This window comes from Mobula birostris, chromosome 25 (genome assembly GCF_030028105.1).
Source record: "Mobula birostris isolate sMobBir1 chromosome 25, sMobBir1.hap1, whole genome shotgun sequence".
In the NCBI taxonomy this organism is placed as follows: Eukaryota; Metazoa; Chordata; class Chondrichthyes; order Myliobatiformes; family Myliobatidae; genus Mobula; species Mobula birostris.
The window spans coordinates 34,586,006-34,609,176 of record NC_092394.1 but is presented as its reverse complement, the minus strand read 5'-3'; the positions used below and the strand labels follow the sequence as shown (position 1 = coordinate 34,609,176).

At 39.3% G+C, this 23,171-nt stretch overlaps 1 protein-coding gene across 1 annotated transcript in view; it reads right to left on the bottom strand.

Moving 5' to 3' along the window:
• galnt17 (polypeptide N-acetylgalactosaminyltransferase 17) overlaps nt 1–23,171 on the bottom strand; it is a 453,499-nt gene that overhangs the window by 347,407 nt on the left and 82,921 nt on the right. The window contains exons 3-4 of the mRNA XM_072242791.1: nt 10,290–10,456; nt 7,543–7,717 (exon numbers count right to left, since the gene is read on the bottom strand). Of these exons, the coding sequence (XP_072098892.1) occupies nt 7,543–7,717; nt 10,290–10,456 (342 nt within the window). The remainder of the gene's footprint in view (nt 1–7,542; nt 7,718–10,289; nt 10,457–23,171) is intronic.

Genomic DNA, 23,171 nt, shown 5'->3' with positions numbered 1-23,171 from the left:
ATTCACAAACTTGATACTTTGAAAAGCATCAATTATCATGTCATAGTTCCTGTATTATGTTGTCAACTGAAAAGCAAAATTGACCAATTTAGATGAAGGTTCTGAAAAGCACCCACCCTGATTGCTCTTAGCACAGACCATTAACCTACAAAGTGTATCAATCATGGTAAAAGCCTTTCTCTACAATCAAGTTACAAATGCCTTGGTATGAAATTACTTTGTTTGACAATGTACCTTCTATCTTCTACATGAGTACAGTAAAAACTTCAAGTGATTTTTGCAAATTTATTCAGGAATGGTCAATAAATTGAATTCCCTACAATAAAGTTTAGCTATTTCTAATGAGTGTGAGCACTCAGATTTGAACCAGTTCAGACCCTGACACATTCACAAGAAAAGAGCACACACTTGTGAAGGAAAAAGTATCACTCTATCCCTCTGAACTCTTAAGATCTTCATTGTGTGCTGGTAGATAATTTTAACCAATATGGCTTCTTTGTTGTTAACTAAATTTAGTATTTCTTGAGGTGAGGGATGTAAGTGGTACACGTGGAATGCCTTTAATTTTGACTCTGGTTTATCACTGGACACCTACAATGACTTACCTCATTCCTCTGCTATTTCTAACTTCTGCAAAAACAAAATGTCTCCTTCCCCATATGAGCTTTTGTCATTGGTTTAGCACCGCATTTATGACCTCCCTAGTCTCTGATTTTCCCTAATGTTCCTCTGAGGTCCAGTATTAAATGAACAAAGATGAAGGGTAGCTTAATTTGTTACATGTACATACATTGAAACGTCAAAACGTACAGCAAAATATTCAGCTTGCGACGAGGTTGTGCTGGGGGCAGCCCACAAGATTTGCCATGTTTATTGCACCAACATAGCATACCCTCAACTCACTAACCCTAACTCGTATGTTTTGGAATGTGGGAGGAAACCCACACATCATGGGGAAAATATACAAACTTCTTAAAGAAGCTTGATCGTACAGTTGGTGCTTTAAGGTGTTGCACTAACAGCTATGCTGTCAAGATGCCCTACAGATACATTCTCTAAATGATCCCAGATGGTTTCATCAAGGCCTGGTATGGAAGCACCAATGCTCGGGAAAGGAAAGGGCTACAGAATGGTGGTTACAGCCTAATCTAGAACATCCAAAGCCTTCCACACAATTGAGTACATTTAAATGGAGTGCTGCCACAAGAAAGCGGCATCGTCATTAAAGACCCCTACCATTGAAGGTTATGCCTTTTTCTCGCTCCTACCATTGGTTAAAACATACAGACGTCTTAGGATCCATAACATCAAGTTCAGGAGCACTTATTACCCTACAAACATCAGACTCCAAAACCAGTGTGGATAACTTCATTCACCACACTGCTCTGATCTGATTCTACAACCTACAGATTCATTTTCAAGAACTCTTTACTGTTCTCAGTATTATTTTGCTCCTTGTAACTCTATCCATTCTCATTCCCTTACCAGAATCTGAAACTGACAAGACTCTTTAAAATTTTGGCACACATTGACAAAGAAGTGAATTTGTGACTGTATATCTTCTCCATCTCCATCTCTATCGCCATCACCAAGGTTGACACCTCTCAACTCTGTAGCAACACCTGTGTCCACCACCACCTCAGCTCATCCAGATCCCTTGCCTGTTATTTTCTTCCTGTCACACCATCCGTCCTGTAAATTTGGGCAGTATACTTTTCTTCACCAGTTCCCTACCTTTCTTCACTGTTGAGCTCACAGACCTTTCCGTCAATGCTTCAGATTTGAAGTTTCAGCGTTTGTATTCAAGTTCCTCCCCAACCTACAGTATTGTGCAAAAGTCTTAGGTACATTTATATAGCTAGGATGCCTAAGACTTTTGCACAGTACTGTATATTATGCCTTTCCAGTTACCAAATAACACAATACCACTGAGTTAATACAAAGCTATGTACTTATACTTCTGTTTCCCAACTACCTTCCTATTTTAACCAACATAGTCTTAGGTACCTGGCTAAAATATATATAGCTAGCTATAGATATATATATAGTGTGTGTGAGTGTGTGTGTCTAAGACTTTTGTGCTGTACTGTAGCTATTTCTTTTCTCTTTTATCTAAGCAAAAACTCAGCTAAGACTACTTTTATCCGAATATGTGCTTTTAGGTGTACTTTTCTTTCCCTGCCATTCATCCTACTAATTACTTCTGATTTACTACTGGTGACTGTGATTTCAGCTATTCGGGTATTAAGTTTCAACTCCAAAGGCTCTTCATTTCATTCAATCCTCTTCCACCTTAGGAATCCCTTCTAAATCCATCTTTATGGTTAAGCTTCTCCAGATATTTCAAGAGTCAAATTCTAGTTGCCAATGATAAGCAAAAGAAATTCTGTCGATGCTGGAAATCCAAAGCAACCCACACAAAATGGCGGAGGAACTCAGCAGCTCAGGTAGCAACTATGGAAATGAATAAACAGTCAACGTTTCCGGTCAAGACCTTTCTTCAGGACTGAGAAGGAAGGGGGAAGATGCCAGAATAAAAGAAGTGGCAGAAGGTGAAGGAAGCTAGCTGGAAGGTGAAAGGTGAGGCCAGGTAGTGGGAAGGTCAAGGGCTGGAGAAGAAGGAAACTGATAGGAGAGGACAGTGGACCACAGGAGAAAGGGAAGGAGGAAGGGACCAAAGGGGAAGTGATAAGCTAGTGTGAAAAGGTCAGAACGGGAAATTATTGGAGGGAGATGTGGGAAAATTGTTTTACCAGAACGAGAAATTGACATTCATGCCATCAGGTTAGAGGCTGCCAAGACAGAATATGAAGTGTTGCTCCTCCACCCTGAGTGTGGTCTCATCATGACACAAGAGGAGGATATGGACTGACATGATGGAATAGGAATGGTCATCTGAATTAAAATGTTGGGGCACCAGGAAGTTCTGCTTTCGGCGCATGGAGCAGTGGTGCTCGATAAAGACGTACCCCGGTTTACGACGTGTCTCACCACGTAGAGGAGGCGGTATTGGGAGCACCGGGTACAATAGATGACCCCAGCAGATTAATTTACAGTCCTGAAGAAGGGTTCAAGTGAAAAATTGACTGGTTGTTCACTTCTGAGGATGTTGCCTGACCTGCTGAATTCCTCCAGCATTTTGTGTATGTTGCTCTGGTTGCCATGGCCATTGCACTTTATTTATCTACATGCATTGAATTTTCTCTGTAACTGTTGGACCTGATTCTGCATTCCGTTCTTCTTTATCTTTCTGAACGACCTCACCTCAATGTCTTTATCTGACCAGATGGCATGCGATCAAAAGCTTTCCTCTGTATTGCAGTCCACGTGACAATAGTGAACCAATTACCAATGTTATTGAAAACTGACATTCATGGAATTACAGTGTTGGTACCTGCTAGAAATATTGGAAATCGCACAATAAACTATAAGAATTTGCTTTCCTATGCTAAGTTCCTGCCAGTTCAGGATTCCAACATGCATGCAGAACTCTTAAACTTGCTGGGTAAGTTCTGCCAATGATTTCTCCGTAACAGCTGCTGAACTCCACATAGAATCTATGGAATCTATCATTAGATCCGAGCCAGGGTTTGCTAATATTGGATTTGTGGGTCCATTTACTTAACAAGTGTTTTACAGATATGAGAAAGAAAGAAAATAATTTTCTGAATTGTGTTTAATTATTTGTTGACTCTAAATGCTTTTTATTAATCAAAATTGTAGATTTCAGTTGATTCTTTTGCATTTATGATTTTTTAAATCTTCTGACTTTTAGATATTTATTTGATTTCAATAGTATATCAATTCAAATCAATACTGAGGGGCACTCAGAACCAAATTCTTATCAGCTTTCCCACATGTCAGCACTGGGGAAGAGTCCTTTCCACTTTTCAGATTGCTTTCCAGCTATTTTATTTGTGAGACTTGTTTCTTCTCACCACCCACAACTTCCCATGGGGTCCAATTATGTCACACAAATCCTGCTGCCGAGAAAGCAATTGCAAAAGATCATGAAAGTTTAGATCCAACGGATCCAGCCTTCTGGCTACAGATTAGATCCTTAGTAACTTTTGTATTCTACGACAGAGTTTCCACTCCATCGCCACGCATGCCAACCCTCACCTCATAACATCACGTGCCTTCACAAAACCTCATCGTACCTGCATCATCAACCCAAGCTTAACTCTGGTGGTGCATTTGGGTGGTAACATGCTTTCAACAAATTTCAAGCCATTGATTCATGGAAATTTAAGGCACAGAAAGAGGCAACTCAACCCACCGTACCTGCACTCGTACTCTTGACTTTTGCCTTGCAGGCAAGGCACTGTTTGTGCATCCTGACAGCTTCTTGTCTTTATTCTTTGCTTGCTTTCAAAGCTGGACAAGTTATCACTCTAGTAATAAGCTCCCTACCTGAATGTCTCCCATTGGTAACTCACCAATTGTAACATTCAATAGCTCACAAAAATTTACAGATATCTGTGATGCTCTTGACAAAACGTAACTGCAATGCTTTATAGAAGTGCCAACATATCTACTGTATAAGCAATTATCAGAGGAGCACAATACCCCAATTTACTGCTGGGGCAGTGGAACTATTTTTACCATGAGTTCCTAAGGGAGCTCTGATGTAAGAGAACAAGGTGCTCTGAGCATTAGGCAGGCAGCTGCAATTTTTAAAAATGCCAAAGCTCTGATCCAGTACCCTTGTTTATTCTGTTGTAGATAGATTCACCTAGACCCAATAGTGGTAAGGATCAATTTCTTCATAATTACAATTAAGTGTATATATATATGCAGTATATGGTTACTTACTACCCACAGAGTCATCGGTGGTTGCCAAACAGTCACACTGACTTACCTGGTTATAATTCACAGCCTTTATTTCTTTGCTCATGCTCTTGTGTCCTCAGTTGCCTTTCCTCCCTGCGGATAACTACTTTTGACAAACAGGCTACATATTTAATTTCACTGATCACCATCTGTGTTCTGTCACCAATGACTCTTACAAATTTCTACAGATGCACAATGAAGTGCATTCTGGCTGGAAGCATCGCAGCCTGTTATGGGGCTCTGATGCACGGGATTGCAGGAAGCTGCAGAGGGTTATAAGCTCAGCCATCTCCATTTTGGGCACGATGTTCTGCACCATCAGGACATCTTCAAGAGGTGGTCCCTCAAAAAGGTGACATCCATCATTAAGAACATTCACCATCTGGAACATACCCTCCTCTGTAAATTTTTGTGGGCTAAGGCACCGGTGACCCTTGTTTCCATCCAGGGGGTCAATGTGGACATGGTGGAGGATTACAAATACCTGAGGATACGAATTGACAATAAACTGGACTGGTCAAAGAACACTGAGGCTGTCTACAAGAAGGGTCAAAGCCGTCTCTATTTCCTGAGGAGACTGAGGTCCTTTAGCATCTGTCGGACGATGTTGAGGATGTTCTACAAGTCTGTGGTGGCCAGTGCGATCATGCTTGCTGTTGTGTGCTGGGGCAGCAGGCTGAGGGTAGCAAACACCAACAGGATCAACAAACTCATTCGTAAGGCCAGTGATGTTGTGGGGATGGAACTGGACTCTCTGATGGTGGTGTCTGAAAAGAGGATGCTGTCTAAGTTGCATGCCATCTTGGACAATGTCTCCCATCCACTACATAATGTATTGGTAGGGCACAGGAGTACATTCAGCCAGAGACTCATTCCACCGAGATGCAACACAGAGCGTCATAGGAAGTCATTGCTGCCTGTGGCCATCAAACTTTACAACTCTTCCCTTGGAGGGTCAGACACCCTGAGCCAATAGGCCGGTCCTGGACTTATCTCCTGGCATAATTCACATATTACTATTTAACTATTTATGGTTTTATTGCTATTTAATTATTTATGATGCAACTGTAATGAAAACCAATTTCCCCCGGGATCAATAAGGTATGACTATGACTATTACTGCCATCAAGGAGGAGGTACAGGAGCCTGAAGACCCATACTCAGTGTTTCAGGAATAATTTCTTCCCCTCCATCATTATATTTCTAAACGGTCTATCAACTCATAAGCACTACCTTGTTATTCCTTTCTTTTTGCACGATTTATTTATATTTTCACAATTTATAAATTTTAATCTATAAATTTGATAAATATTTTTGTCTTTGCATGATATTGCTGCTGCAAAACAGATTCCACATCATATATCAGTGGTAATAAATCTGATTCTGATTCTAAATTTATCTTTGCTGTAAAGATATCTGCTACAGTTATAGTAACAGGCGGTGCATAAAACAAGCAGACCATTCAAGCCACTTTCCAATACCTTTATTGTGCAAGAAAGTGAAGGGGACTGCGAAACACACACAGATAGAATTAAGGTCAGTAGAAACAGAACAAGGAAAAGAATGAAACATCCCTACTTCGAAGTCCAACAAAGCAGCTGTAAGCTGGATTTAACCTGGGGAGTTTTGAAAATGAGAATAAACAGAGACTGAATTGCTTGTTTGCAAGAGTAGGGAGCTTGAAGAAAAAGCAGAAGCAAGACTTTGTTTCTATCTCCAACGGCTGAGGGTTGCCAAGTATTGATCGAGTTGATGGCAGGTCCTTTAGCCCATCATGGGCTCCTCCAACAGGGGTGAAGTTCAAATATATGACATTACTACTGTTATTGCGTAAGGTGTCAAGGAGAAGGAGTCAACAGTCTGGGTAGCTGCTGTGTGATGGTGTATGTAACAGTACGTGAAGATGACCAGAGGAATCTGCAGTGAAGATCTCTTGAGCCTCTGCTGTCAAAGGTGCAGACCGTCTCCTCTGCCCTTTGCAGGCTGAGTAAGAATGAAGTTTTTTATCACTGTCATTTATGACACAAAGTTTGTTGTTTTGCAGTAGCAGTATAGTGTAAAGACATAAAATTATGATAGATTATCAAATAATAAATAGTGCAAAAACAAAGGAATAACAAGGTAGTGTTCGTGGATTAATAGACCATTCAGAAATCTGATGGCAGAGGAACAGAAGCTGCTTCTGAATTGTTGAGTGTGTGTCTTCAGGCTTCTGTATCTCAGCAGTTGGTACATGGAGGGAGGGAGCTAAGAGTGATGTTGACTGAAAGTAGGAAGTTGAATTAGCTGTGTGGGCACTCCGGTCAGCAGGGACTCTTCGGGCAGAAGGGCCTGTTTCCATACTGTGTAGGTCTATGTATTGCATTTTATAACTTCAATTTATGTCAAATTCATGAACAATGCTGTTCAAAATCATTTTTTTATTCTCCATACATTGTTAAATGTGATACAAAGTATTAACAATGTGAAGTGCAGACTTTCGATATCTGTTGCACATCACAGTTCCTTGGTTATAATGAGGAAGAGGCACTGAAACAATAAGCTATGATAAACCCTGAACCCTTTAACATTCAGGAATATGTGACTCACCAAGTGATAAGAAAATCCCCCAACTTTAGTTATCAATTTAAATAGGAGCATATCGTTTCTGTGTAAACAAAAGGGTGATGTGAATTCATTAAAATTCTGCACTGATTAGTAACCACTCACCAGCCCGCACTAAACTCCACATGGGCATCAAAGAAGCCTGTGACGTGTGCTGTTGCAGCTCTCCATCCCTGGACTCGAGCTCGGATCAAGCCTTCCCGTTTTTGATTCCGCACCACCTTCACCAGACCAGGGTATCGCTTGTGCACGTACTCTTCTAGTGGAGCCTTGAGTTCTTCTGTTCAGGGTAATTAGAAACAGAAAAAGATAGTATGAAACAGTAGCTATCAAGAAAAGGATTGTTTTAAATGTTTGAATTTCCTCAATTTCATTATTATTATGATTCAGGAGACATAAGGGACTGCAGGTGCTGGAATCTGATGCAAAAAATAAAGTGGTGGAGGAACTTAACAGGTCAGACAGCATCTGTGGAGGCAGATAAATAGTTGTTCAATATTCAAAGTTCAAAGTCAAGTTCAATTTATTATCAAAGTACATATTTGTCACCATATAAACCCTGAGATTAATTTTCTTACTGGCATACTCAATGAATTCAATAACCATAATAGAATCAATGAAAGGCCAGACCAACAGAGTGGACAACCAGTTTGCAAAAGACAACAAACTGTGCAAGTACAAAAAGAAAAAAAATGAAATAAGAATAATAAAAAAATAAATAAACAATAAATATTGAGAACATGAAATGAAGAGTCACTGAAAGTGAGTTCGTAGGGTGTGGGAACAATTCAGTAATGGGGACAAGTGAAGTTGAAGTTATCCCTTGTAGTTCAGGAACCTGATGGTTCAGGGATAATAACTCTTCCTGAACCTGGTGGTGCGAGTCCTGAGACCCCTGTACCTTCCTCCTGATGGCAACAGCGAGGAGAGAGCCTGACTTGGGTAGTGGAAGTTTCTGAAGATGTATACTCCTTTTCTGCGACTGTGGCATCGTCATCAAATTTAAAAATAGCACTGGAGCTGCACTTAGCCTGCTTGAAGCAGGCTGGTACTTCAGACTACCAAAGCAAGAGGTTAAAGATCTCAATGAACACCCCAGCCAATTGATCAGCACAGGGCTTTAGTACCCGGCCAGGTACCCCTTCTGGGCTGGATGCTTTTTGTGGGTTCACATTCCTGAAAGGATGCTCTCACATTGGCCTCAGAGACTGAAATCACAGGGTCGTTGAGGCCTTTGGGAGATTGTGATGGTTCTCCATGGTTTAAAGGTCAAAGTGAGCATAATAAGGCATTGAGCTCATCTGTAAGAAGTGATAGCATTCAGGCCCTGCCACAGCTGTCAAGCACCCTTCATTGATTCAAGTTTAGTCTGGAATTGCCACTTTGCCTGTGAGATAGCTTTCCAGAGATTGTACCTGGATTTCTCGTAATTTTATTGGTTGCCAGACTTAAATGCTTTGGATCTGGCCCTTATTTTGAGTTATTTTGAGTTGAGACCCTGCATCAAAACTGATACTTTTATTGTATTGAGAAACTGCACTCCTTAACAACAAATTTCTTGAGAAAGTAAGCATTACTTGAGTGCCATTAATACCGGTATTCTTCAGATGTAGAATCAATAGAAACGGCGGAATTCACAGGAAACCTGTGTCCAATAAATCAGCACAATCCTGGTCAGGTTTACTTTCTTGGCTATATTCTATTTCTTCCCAGCACGCACAATCTGTATCAAAAATGCCAAACAGATGTGGTGTCTGTATCCGTTGGGCTAACATTCAGGTTTATTGGGAGGAGAACATTCAACTACTTGGAGGTGGACAGACTTGCCTTTCTAGATGGTGAAATAGGCTGCATGTGTCGCAATAGACCAGTCCAGACTCAGGGAGAATCAGAAGTCTCCCTTAACCAGGATACAGGCTGAAAGGATTGTACAATGGATGCAGTTGACAGAATGGTTAAGTCACTGTGCTAATATCCAGAGCTGATACATCAATCTCATCGTTGCTGGTTGGCAAATAATTAGATAACTAAATGAATGTGGACTTTAGAGAATCTACTAGGCGGTTGTAATTACCTCCCAATTCACTAATACCCTTTAAGGATGTAAATCTTCCGCCCTGACTGATCTATACGTGTCTCTGGACCCATTAATGTGGTTGTCTTTAAATGAGATGTGGCTGAATTTAATTCAGATATGGTCTTGCAAGCTAATTATTTCAATGAGTAATGAAGATTGGACGAGCAATGTTGACCTTGCCAGCAATCATCACATCCCATAAGAGGTTAAAAGAAAAGATTGGGTAAAGATTGTGGTGAAGAGACAGGATCCCTCATAAGGAAGCAATCTTTGAAGGGATTTGACATGGGCTTTGAAGGGAGACAATCTCAATAATATATTTTACTTGTAGGAACACAAGAATAGCACAGCCAACAACATCAAATAAAACAAGATGTTATCCATTCCACCTTCCCCACTCAAAATTGTCACACCTAGTCTAACTGCCTGCCATAAACCATTGCCTCCCTAATACACTACACTGCACAAGGCCAAATACATATACTGTACCTCCACTTCCCCAATTGTCATTTTATCACTATCATTCTCTTCATTTGTAATTCTTCTCTGCCATCTTACTCTTATTAAATCACACTGTTGAGAGCAATTTAGCTGCAATTTCATGGAAGCCATCACACCGAATCTCAACAATTAGAGACTTTATCCCTAAGTGGGAATGAACATGAAACATGGACAAACAGTTCCACAAAAGCTTTCACATAACATCAAAAGCAGAAACAATGTCAGGGCCATAATGAATGAAGCTTGTTGCTACATGTTTTGATGATTACCTTACCATCATCACTGTTGTCATCTACAAGGATAATTTCTTTTAATAGATGAGCTGGAGTGTGATTCACTGCACTGTGCACAGAGCGGAGGATGACTGACAGAGCTTCATTCACAAAGATGAAGATAAGGGAAATCTGTGGAAGATTCTTGGGGTAGCTTAATTCTTTGCACCTGAGGAGAAAAGTAATATAAATTAGGCCCCTTGATTTTTTTGATAGTGTCACCCACACAGTGACTAGCATACCAGGTCTCTATAGGTGTTACATACAAGCAGGGGGAATTTGCATTTCATAACCTGGAATCTTTCTCAAAATCTTTACTGCAGAACATTGTTATCTAAAATGTAGTATTCCAATTTGCAGGTTTTGAAGGGCATCATTACTCAATACAGATGATTCACATTCTTGGTATTTCTTATAGTTAATCTTAACAGCAGGTTTGCTGAAGTTGAACCTGAATACAAATTCATTATAAATCCATGTACGAGATGAGTCATAAACTTTAGGTTACTGGATTGAAATAGAACTAGAAGTATATTATTGAGAAAAAGTTATAATTTACTCTTGCATGGGAGATATTAAGGTGGAGTGGGAAACAGCAATGGTGAGGCTGAAGGAGGGAAAGAGACTTAACGAAAGATCAGTTTGTGACATGTTTTGAAGCTTCAAAATACTTCAAGAAAGAATGATACATATTTTCCCCAAACCAATCTCCATGGTTTGGATTTTCCCTTCTCAGGGAAATCCCTACCATGCAGTAACATAGATGCTGTCTAACTAGAGGTAGAATGAATCAAAAGATGGGAGGGATAGGGGTGAATGTTTATGGAATTGTGCCATATGGTATATCAAAGTAACAAAGTTCAAAGTACAGAGTAAATTTTATTATCAAAGTACATATATCTCACCATATACAACCCTGAGATTCATTTTTCTGTGGGCATACTTAGCAAATCTATAGAATAGTAACTATAACGGGATCAATGAAAGGTCAACCAGAGTGCAGAAGGCAACAAACTGTGCAAATGCAAATAAAAATAAATAGCAATAAATAATGAGAGTATGAGATAATGAGATAAAGAGTCCTTGAAATGAGATAATTGGTTGTAGGAACATTTCAATAATGGGCAAATGTGTGTAGTTATCCACTTTTATTCAAGTGCCAGATGGTTGAGGAGTAGTAACTGTTCTTGCACCTGGTGGTGCAGTTCCTGAGTCTCTTGTACCTTCTATCTGATAGCAACAGCAAGAAGAGAGCATGACCTGGGTGGCAGGAATCTCAGATGATGGATGCTGCTTTCCCATGACAGCGTTTCATGTAGATGTGCTCAGTGGTTGGGAGGGCATTACCTGTGACGTACTGGTTCAAATTCGCAACCTTTTGTAGGATTTTCTGTTCAAAGGCATTGGTGCTTGTGTGATGGCATGGCAATTAGCCGAATGATGCACTTAACCAGGGTTTGGTGTGAAGGCTAGGTATGGCACTCTTTAAGTGGGAAAGGTAATAGAAAAGCACCCTGAATGTCACACTGAATAATTCTCATGGACTTCAAAGCAGGAAGTACTAAGCACTAATTTTAAACTATTCATTTCCAAAAACATTCAGATTGAAGTATAGATTAGAACATTACAAATGAGATTATATAAAATTATAATATCGTAAGACAAACACTGGAAAATATTGTGAAACCATATTTAAAATTTTAATGCTTCAAGCCTGAGATAACTGATGTAAAGCACATGTTATTTTCTTCTGTGGTCTTTAATTTAGTCTTCTCTTTCACAGTCTTTCTTGGTCTCTGTCCTATCACTCCACCTTAATATCTCCCGTACAAGTTGTATATAAGGTTAAGTTATGACTTTCTCAATAATATTCTTCCAGTTCTATTTCAATCCAGTAGCCAAATATTTGTGACTCATCTCTTACATAATGAGCTAGATTGTGTGGTCAATTCTTCATCTTATCATACAAAAGATCCAATCAAGAGCCTATGATAATACCACCAATTTGTTCAGATAACACAACAGTCTAAAGTGACATGACTGAAGTACTAGCTTTGTTTCTTGTGTTGCCACTAACGTTAATATCTGTTCAAATTGGGGTAGTGGAGGTATAATTTGTCCATCAGTGCTGATTACCCCATCCTTGACCAGGCTGCTCCACCGTGAACACGATCTGTTATGAGTCAACATGATGCTTTCAGATCAGGTCATGCTCAGCACATACCTCCGCCGCACTGCTCAGGTGTGTTTCTGGGGTACCGGGGCTAGCGACCCTTGTGCCTGTTCTCTGAGCAGCAGTGAACCGCCTGATTGGCCTACCAGAGTTCTCTTTGGGAACTAGTTGACTTGATCAGCATTTCTGATCTGGCTATTGTTTACAATTGCACTTTAAAAAAATCCCACCATTTTTGTGTCTTTCAGTCACGATACACTTTTTGCTCCATATGAACATTTTGCCACAAAGAAGCTTTCCATAGTAAGCAAAAGAAAAGTCATACTTCATATTCAAATTCTATCAAACACAAGATGGAGCAGTCGAGCAGATTCCACAAAAAGAGCCCTGTATCAAAACTACAATACAGTTCAGTACAAAATCCGTCCAGGATATGAAGCAAATGCATGACACTATAGTGAGTTCTGCTTCCAAGATGAAACAATGGAAAGCAACTTTATGGCATTGTTCAATATCTTGTTTCTGATGGCAGCTGAATGAGGAGTGAAGCAATAAACAGACTGACGTCAGAGCACATAATACTCTCCAAGCTTGGAACAAACTGATTATTAATCTCAGAATTGTACGGTACATGGTGACATATATACTTTGATAATAAATTTACTTTAATTGAAAAGACAAAATAAATGTTCTGCTGAGATTTTTCTTGAATCAGTTTCATGTTTTGCTTATATCCATTTCTCGCTGATTAGAGTGTTGAGGAAGACACTGAGATGAGTGAGTGTTCAGCGCCATCTGCCAGCCTCTCACTCACTGCTGCCAGAGGAAGGTGTCTGCGTCTGACTGTTTCTCACTTCCTCTTGCTCGCTGCTCCTGAGGAAAGGCCCCTGCGTTCAAATGGTCTCTCTCTCCCCCTCAGTATTGAATTCTGGGTCTGCGGTTTGTGGATTGGACTGTAGTTCCTGGTCATTCCTTTCTTTGTTGCTATTTTGCTACTTTGGGCAACATTGAATTGGAGTGGTCTGCAGATAAGGAACACTGAGCAGAACTGAATATGGACTCTTTCAATTTTGTGTTTTATTCTCTGTGTTTTCACTCGTTCTTTCTTGTTATCATTTGTGCGATTTTTTTGCGCAATGGAGTTTGATGTTCTTGTTGCCATTTGCCGTTTTTTTGCACATGGGAGTGAAATTAATGGTTTTTTTTTGAACAGGTTCCATGGTTTTCTTTTCTTCATGGCTGTCTGTGAAGAAGACGAATCTCAGGATTGTTTACTGCATACATACTTTGATAATAAATGTACTTTGAATCCTTTGAATATCATTATGCAAAGTTATGGAGAAATGAAAGAGATTTACCATGGAAATAACAGGAATTCTGCAGATGCTGGAAATTCAAGCAACACACATAAAAGTTTCTGGTGAACGCAGCAGGCCAGGCAGCATCTCTAGGGAGAGGTGCAGTCGACGTTTCAGGCCGAGACCCTTCGTCAGGACTAACTTCGTCAGTTAGTCCTGACGAAGGGTCTCGGCCGGAAACGTCGACCGTACCTCTTCCTAGAGATGCTGCCTGGCCTGCTGCGTTCACCAGCAACTTTGATCATCATAGTGATATTTGATTCTGTGCTTCCTGCTCCCTAGATCACAAACAGGATTTACCATGGAGCAGGTTTGCTTGACGATGGGTGTTTTAAAAAGAATGACATGTATCATATAGGCTTATTATTTCACTAGGGTTGCAACAATTACCAACAATATGGGCACAACCTGTACTTATCATAATTTGCATTGTGCAAGTACAATGTGAACAGAGCACTGAAGAGGAAAATCAATCATCTCATTTTCCGATGGCAATTGTTTTATTCAATTCTGGTGGCAAAATTGAGCAGGTAATTTAAACTTTTGAACTTTATTTATCAGGGGACTGAGTAAAAATATAATGCTCTTTATATTAACAGTTATCAGTACATTCACATTTTCAGTGGGGATTCCTCAAGTTCACTTTTGGGCAGGACACCCATAAATCTTAATCTATCCCTGAATTTCTATTTTGTTAATTGGTTCTGAGTACTTGAGTTTTCTGGAACAGTTTGGCTAGAGACATAACTGGCTTAGAATGTGAGTTTCCAGCAAGAATTGTCAATTGATAACAATAACTTTGCCTTCAATGTTTCCATAATGTGATATACAATGAATCACATTGGCTGAAAAAAAGCTTTTGTGAAAGCAACAAATGGCAGGAAAAGACAGATGGATAATCTTTTTGGCTCTTTTGACAGATGATGATTGCAAATGCTTCAATCATGTCATTGATGCCCCAGTATTTATGAGAATTGGTTTGTCTGTTCCTAGAGCCATCCTCATAACCAGCTTAAATACACGACCCACCCAGCCAACACACTTTTCGTCCCTTTTCCCTACAGGAGAAGGCTCAGGAGCTTGAAGACTCATACGGCCAGATTTGGGAACAGCTTCTTTCCAACTGTGATAAGACTGCTGAACGGATCCTGACCCAGATCTGGGCCATACCCTCCAGATATCCGGACCTGCATCTCGGTTTTTTGCACTACCTTACTTTCCATTTTTCTATTTTCTATTTATGATTTATAATTTAAATTTTTAATATTTACTATCGATTTGTGATCTAGGGAGCAGGAAGCACAGAATCAAATATCACTATGATGATTGTATGTTCTAGTACCAATTGTTTGGCGACAATAAAGTATAAAGTAAATATCTATATCCATTTACAATGATTGTGGAAATCAGTTCTCAGGTGAGAGAACTAATTATATTTAAACATAGTTTCATTACATTCAATAAAGATGAGCATATTCCATGGTTTTCATTGCCAGAATAGATCATAAGTAATTGAAATACTTGAATTATTGAAACTACTTAAAAATAGTTGAAGACTTACATTGGCAAAGACTTCACCAGTACACCATACGGTAGTAACAACACATAAAGCGGTGAAGGAACTCTGCAGGTTAGGCAGCATCTATAGATGGAATTAGACAGTTGGTATTTTGGGTCAAAACCCTTCATCAGGATGCCAACTGTCCATTTCACTCATAGAAGCTGCCAACCCACTAAATCCCTCCAGTGCCTTGTGTGTTGCTCCAAATTTCCAGCATACGCAGTCTTTTTTATATGTGGTAGAGCCGGTTTTCAGACCTCTAGATATCTTTGTTTGGTTACTTTTGGGAGCCCACCTTCAAGGAAGAGGAGACTGATGGTTTCGCTTGAAAGAGGATGTCAATTTTGCCAATGGTACATATCGTGCTAGATGTAGCATGTATTTCTGGAAGGACCTCCTTGCATTTTCTGTTCTCATGTAACTAAGTACCAAATTTTAATAATTTTCTCAATTTTAAATCCTGTCAAAAGCTGCCAGAGAATCCTGCAGACAGGCTTTCAGAAATACACAACTTGAGGTGTAGTCATCATTGATGCCTCATTAAGCCTCACCAAAGGCCTCTGGAGTCCAGAAAGTCACTTCATTCAGCACTGACATCCAGCTTGACTCAGCCCTTTATATTAAAATTCCAGGAGCAGTGTGATATTTTAATTAGTCAGGATGTTTCATTTAATTCTGAATATAATTCCAAGTGATGGACAGTTTGGTGCAGATTAGCAGTTGCTTTTAATATGCTCTCACTGGATTCACAGGTGAAAGGCAGCAAGCAATGCGGGCACAAATACACCATGCACATTGAATGCTTTCTTTAATAATCTGTGCAAAACGTTCAGCAAGTATTTCTGAAGTATTGTAAACATCCAATATTTGACAAAAGTCACAAAAGATAGACTTGAGCTAAGCTTTGTAAAAACATGTCAAATTGGGGTGGCATTTTTAAATTTGCACTTATCTGTGCAATTAATGGATGTGTCCCCATTTTAACTCTGGTAAATGCTTAATCATCTAAACTATAGGAGTAAACCATTTCTGTGATGTAAAGGATTGCAGGTTTATCTTCTCAGATTCCCGTTCCACCAGCGCAATATATGCACATTTTTTATTTGAAGACTGTGTTAGAGAAAATAAAGGAGATCACTTATGTGGAACACTTCACAGCTTCAGATTGTTGCAAAACTTTTTCTAGCCATCTTGAATATAGTCACTGTTGTAGTATAGGAAGTACAAGAGTCATTTTGCACACAACAGATTCCTACTCTCTGATAATGAACTGCTCATCTGCTCTAGTGATGTTGGCTGATGAATAAATATTGGCTGGTAGACCAAGATAAATTGTCAATGCTTCTTCACAGTAATATCCTCATGGGAGGAGCCTTGATGTGTCAATTTAGCATCTCACCTAAATGACATCACCTCTGAGAGTACAGCACTCACTCAAGAGTATACTGAAGGGTGGGGCTCAAATTGTCTGCTAACACTAGTATGAGATTTGAACCCTCAACCATATGATTTATAGATAAAAAGGATTACATATCAAGCTACAGTTGACACTTACAACAGTCAAATACTAATTCCAAGCACAGTTTAATCTTAGAGCCAATTTCAAATTAGAAAACCTAAAAGTGTCAAGCATAAATTTGAACCCATCGTTGCAAGCAATGCACTTTACTATTCTGGGAATTTTTTAAATCCCTGTTTAATGACTTCTTTCTCCCCATGAAGCACAGCTATAATGATCAGTTACAAAAAGGTTACAAATTGAAAACCTGTGCCATGGAAATGTTTCTTTCACCCTTGCTTATACTATGTACAATGACATCAGCAGTAGCACAAAACTCTGAGGATATCATGTATTGCAAATCAGGTTTATAAAAGGTTTTAAATTAAAATTGATCCATATTAGAAATTAATATGCAACAGATGCTTTCCTGGGACCCAGCACATTGGTAGGTCAGTTCTGGTTACTCCCAAATTAAATGGGGCTAACTTTAGCTCGAGGAAAGCACAAAATAAATTACATCCAATATAGATTTCACTTCTGACACAACCTTATCAATGAAAATTAGAAAAGCAAAAGCTGGAAATATGAGATACAGGTCAGCCACAGGTGTGGAAAAGAACTGTAGTTAATGTTTCAGGTTGAAGGCCCTTAAAGCATTTTCTAATTTGCTCTTTCATTCACTGCAATCAAAAGAAAAACTGTAACTGTGTATAATTTCAAACATGTCCAATTTTAAAGATGGTTAGAACTAACTTGAGTTCTAATGCTTCTGATCATTACAATTTCTTCTTCATCAGAGCTCTTGACTTTATCCCTGCTGATATTTCCTGACCTACCGAGCATTTTCAGCATCTTCAGTTTTTATGCATTAATAACATTGGATTAACATTGCAAATTCCAGAGACTTCAAGATCAGGAATGTGTCACCAATTTACATTTACCACTGAACTCATTGCTCCAATATATTCAGTCATAGTAATGACAAAGTATTATTATGAAACATGTAAAAAATAGTTTGCTACAAGAGAAAGGTAACAGAAAACAGATTTCTGCCGAAAGTAAAATCAACATCAGGAAGTTCTAATGGTAATTGCCAATAGTGTAGTGATTAAATTACTGGACTAGCATCTAAAGGACATCCACTGACACTGGGGTAACATCTAAAGAACATCCAGTTATATGAGCCTGCACCATGGCATCTGGAATATTTAAATATGCAGTGACGAGAGTCTGGAATTCATAAAATCAAATTAGTATTGGTAATGACCACCGTGAAAATCTTTTGGCTGTCACTTAAAAGCAATATGATTCATTGATGTCTTCAGGGAAGGAAATCTGACATCCTTACCCAAATTGTCACTCTGGACACAATAATGCATGTTATTCTAATTTTTCCACTCAATTAGGAATGTGGAGTAACAATGCTGGCAGTTTATAATGGATTTGCAATAGGCACCTGACTTAGAAATAGCAAGAAATCACGCCTTAAACATTTCTGTAATTTCCCATCTTCTTACTCCTGACAATTTTTGCATTAGATCATTCTTAGTAGCGCCCTATATCCCCAATATCATTGTTCCTAGTCTTGAAGCACCACATTTTCAGATCACATTTTGAATTTAAGCCAATACATAAACCTAATGGAAGACAAAATAATAAATATATAAAATCATTAAATATTTCAAGTATCAAATTCTATGAGTGAAAATTAATTTTAATATGTACCTTCAAGCCAAACTTTTAGTGAGAAAAACCTTTGAAATTTCATTCTTAAATTTCTTGCCACAATGGGAACCAACATTAAAATAAGTGCTTCTTGCAAATGTTAAACCCATTTTTCTCTCTTTCAGGAAATTCTAAGTATTTCAGTTCATTCTCTCAGCTGTTTTCCAACTGACTATTCATTTCATCTCAATCACTCTTCTTATAACTGAGAAATAATGCCAGTAGGACTCGGTGGTATACATAAATCTGACCACTTAAATTAAATTGTGTATAAATTGAATTATGCTTATAGTAGTGCTTAAGTTTTGCCTCCACATTTTGCAGAAGCCAGCATGACACCAGCACGTCCTGCAGGTTATAAAGCAAATAAAGTGTTTTTTTTCTTTTTCTGTGATTATATTGTAGCCCCAATCCATCTGAATTTAGGTTACAGGGAAAATTCATGTGGGAATGAGATTGCTCTTAGACCCAGCACTGACTCAAAAGGTTGAAATGGCTTCCGTAAGACCATAAGAGCATAAGACATAGGAGCAGAATTTGGCCATCTGGCCCATTAAATCTGCTCCACCATTCAAACATGGCTGATCCTTTTTTTCCTCTTCCTCTAGCCCAGTTCCCAGCCTTCTCCCTGTAGCCTTTGATGCCATGTCCAATCAAGAACATATCAATCTCTGCCTTAAGTACACCCAAAAACCTGGCCTGTACAGCTGCATATGGCAACAAATTCCACAAATTCACCACCCTTTTTCATATTTTTCCATATCTCTGTTTTGAAAGGGCGCCCGTCTATCCCGAGACTGTGCCCTCTTGTCCTAGACTCTCCCACCATGGGAAACATCCTTTCCACATCTCCTCTGTCTAGGCCTTTCAACATTCGAAAGGTTTCAATGAGATCCCCCCCCATCCTCCTGAATTCCAGTGAGTACAGATCCAGAGCCATCAAACGTTCCTCGTATGAAAACCCTTTCATTCCTGGAATCATCCTTGTGAACCTCCTCTGGACCCTTCATTCTGTGTCATAAAGAAAAGATAGAAATGCCTGCTCACTACAATGGAAAAAAAATACATGAAATGAGACAATTCTAATAAAGAGTTGTATGACCGACAGACTGACAATCAGAAGGGATTTACCTGAGTTCCCTACAGCCTAGAGAAAAATTCCCCAGCAAATTATTTTTGATTGTCTTTCATGTTTCTACAATAGCTCCTAATCATTTATTATGATGTACTTTCAAGAAACAAATTAACATTGGTGCAATGCCTCTGCTGATGATATGATTCCTCTTTAACCGCTATGCAAAACTGCAGAACTATCAGAGGAAATTCTCTAAAAAGGGAAGTTGCCTGATTTATTATGCTCCCATGCAGTATGCCTAATGGGAACAAAAGAGCAAAATGGTTTATATGGCACAGCAGTTCTCAAAAGACTATCAGCAACCCTTAAGAAAATCCTTAAATAGAAACAGCCTGAGCAAGAAAGAATTGCATCTTTCCACAATGTAGCTTCAGAGGTTTTTAAGGCAATGGTGCTCCTCTCTGGAATAAATGGAATTCACCCATTGATAATTTGCAATGGAGGCCAATGAAATAATAACTGTGCCCTCTCATGTGTGATCTGGGAACAAGTGAAACGCAATATTGTTGGTTTCCTTTGCTAAGTTTTCCCAATCTTGCTTTTTAATTTATTTTTCTAATAGCACCTGTAGTGACTGCCAACAAAAGCCACTGGAGAAACTCACAGCTGGTAGTATAACAGTCTTTATTCGGCACACACAAGTACTCAAAGTCACTCTGGAGAGAGGTTCCCCAACATAACATTACACATTTTTATATGCTAAAGATCAGAAGTAACAGCAGGACAGATTTCTACAGTTACATTGTATTCATAATGTTTCCTTTGAGTTACACATAATTTGCAAACACCTAGATCTTCACACCAACACACCCAAAATGAGTGTTAATCATCACTGTCTCAGAGCTGCATTCATGCATATGCAGACATCTCCAGTCAATGGGGTGGTTCCTGGTTTGCAATCTACCCCAATCTGTAGATCCAAGAAGACCATTGTTCTAAACTGCATTTTAAATTCAATCTACAATTCACATTCAGATCTGAAGACTGGTTGCTGTTGAAATTAATACTTGCTATATTCCATATCTCCAGAATATCTCCTAACAACACCTACCTGTACATTTGAAGGTATACCAACAAACAAATACTTACTTTCTCAATGTATAAGTATGTCCACTTTATCATTGATATTTTATATTATACTCCAAACACATTAAAGTATAATGCTTTCATTTATTTATCTAAAAGCAGGAAACATTAAGGACTGTGGAGCACCTTCTTTGAGATTAGCTGTCTGCAGATATGTGTTTTCATTTTACATTTGCTTCTTGACCGCAGGGAGGATGCAATCTTGTTTTAATGAGTCCATGATAGAGTCAGTGCAGACTGGTGTCAGCAAGGCCGCATCATTAACCCAGCACTCTCTTCAATCTTGCAGCAATGTTTCTTCTTGCCTCCATTAAGCTACCCACTGGAATGGAACTCTTCTACAGAACTGAAGAGAAACGGTTCAATATATATTGTCTCCATCTGAACTTCACTAGTCAAGTTACAGTAGGTAGTGCAGGCATTTGCACATGTTCATAGGTCAAGCCCAAAGTCATCATAAACACATTCACTGAAGCCAACACCGAAACCCTAATACCCACTACAGTTTATCAACATCATGAGAAATGATCACTTTGCATTCAAATAGACTTTGCTTCTATTTTGTTAGACCATAAGGCCATAAGATATAGGAGCAGAATTAGGCCATTTGGCCCATTTAGTCTACTCTGCCATTCAATCACGGTTGATCCTTTTTTCCCCTTCTCAGCCCCACTCCCAGCCTTCTTCCACTAACCTATGATGCTGTGTCCAATCCAGAACCTATAAATCTCTGTATTAAATACACCCAGCAACCTGGCCTCCACGGCTGCACATGGCAACAAATTCCACAATTTCACCAAGAAAGAAATTTTTCTGCATATTTCATTGTATATGTGAATGACGTTATAGCTGATTCATATATCGGTCTCTTTTGTGAATGGGAAGGGGGTAGGAACAGGGGAATCATGATTGAGGAAAAGGAAAGGAGAGGGGAGGGAGCAGGAAACACAGAGAAACATTGTGTAATGATCAATAAACCAGTTCTTTGGAATCAAATGACCTTGCCTGGTGTCTCGGGGCTGGGTGTGTCTGCCCCCGTGTCACCCCTACCCCTGGCACTGTTTTCCTACCACTTGTCCCACACCACTCCTGTGGCAGTCCACCCTCACCATTCCCAACATCCTTTACCCCCACCTCTCCACTCCATGTTGCAGAAGTCTTAGGTACCCCCTAGCTATACATATGTGCCTAAGACTTTTGCACAGTACTGTACCCTAAAACTGTTTCTGAAAAATCATCCAAATTCATTGGACGAGTAAGTAAACTGATGTCAGTACTCTCTCCCAAACCAACATCCCCAGGAGCAAGGCCCTAGGTACACTCAGACAGCTCAATTGGAAAGGTCATGTCACTCACATGTCTAACACCAAACTCCTGCAACGGACACTTCATTCCAAGCTCTGCTTGGAGGTCAGAAGAAAAGATTCCAGGATGCATTCAAATACTCTTTGATAAAGTGGAATACACTCACAGAAGTGTCTTGTCCTAAACTCTTAAACTAGAGAAGAAATATTCAGAAATGGAAAACATTTAATCTATGCAACCTGGTTGTGATACTTATTCATCCTAATGGGGTACATTTGTATCCTTGTTAAGGCTAATACACCTTAGTAGGATGGCAGTCTGTTTTTGACCAGGTCCCATTTTGTTTCAGTAAATGAAGGATGCCATTGTCAGAAGTCTTTGTCCAGTCCTCCGCAGCAGCATTGATCACTCAAGGGCTAGCTGGAGGCTTGCAAAGGTGATTATAAAACCATCCTTGCAAGGATAATTATAAAATCCCAACAACCAATTGAAAATATGGCCTAATTTTGAGCAGCTCCAGCAGAAAAACAAAACAAAAATTCACCCACGTTTCTATAATAATGGTTTAAATGTTTCCATTCTGATGTCTGTGACCATGATAATGTCATTTGCCATTTGTGACACTTTGATAAAAAAAACCATTGACTTCTCTTTATGACCCATTGAGCAATCCCAGCATTTTCTGATTTTATGCTATTAGTTTCTGAAATTGCTGATCAACAGAGATAACATTGGCTACTTGCATTCCTAATAACAATAAATGATAAAGGGCTTCTATAACGTGCCTGGTTAGATAATGTGTGCAGTGGATTAAGGGGGCAAAGAAGAGTGCAGGAAGGGCTTTAGGCTGGAAGAGATGTAGAGGCTGTAAAAGCTGGAAAGATAAGACCTTGTAGGAGCTAAAGAAGAGTATGAATTTTAACACTGAGATTTGAATAGTGGGGAATCAACTAGAAGAAGGGTGTGCTATAGATGAACCAAAAGATGGTGTAAGACTTGACACAGGAAGAGTTATAACAAGCTTGAAATATTTTTACTTT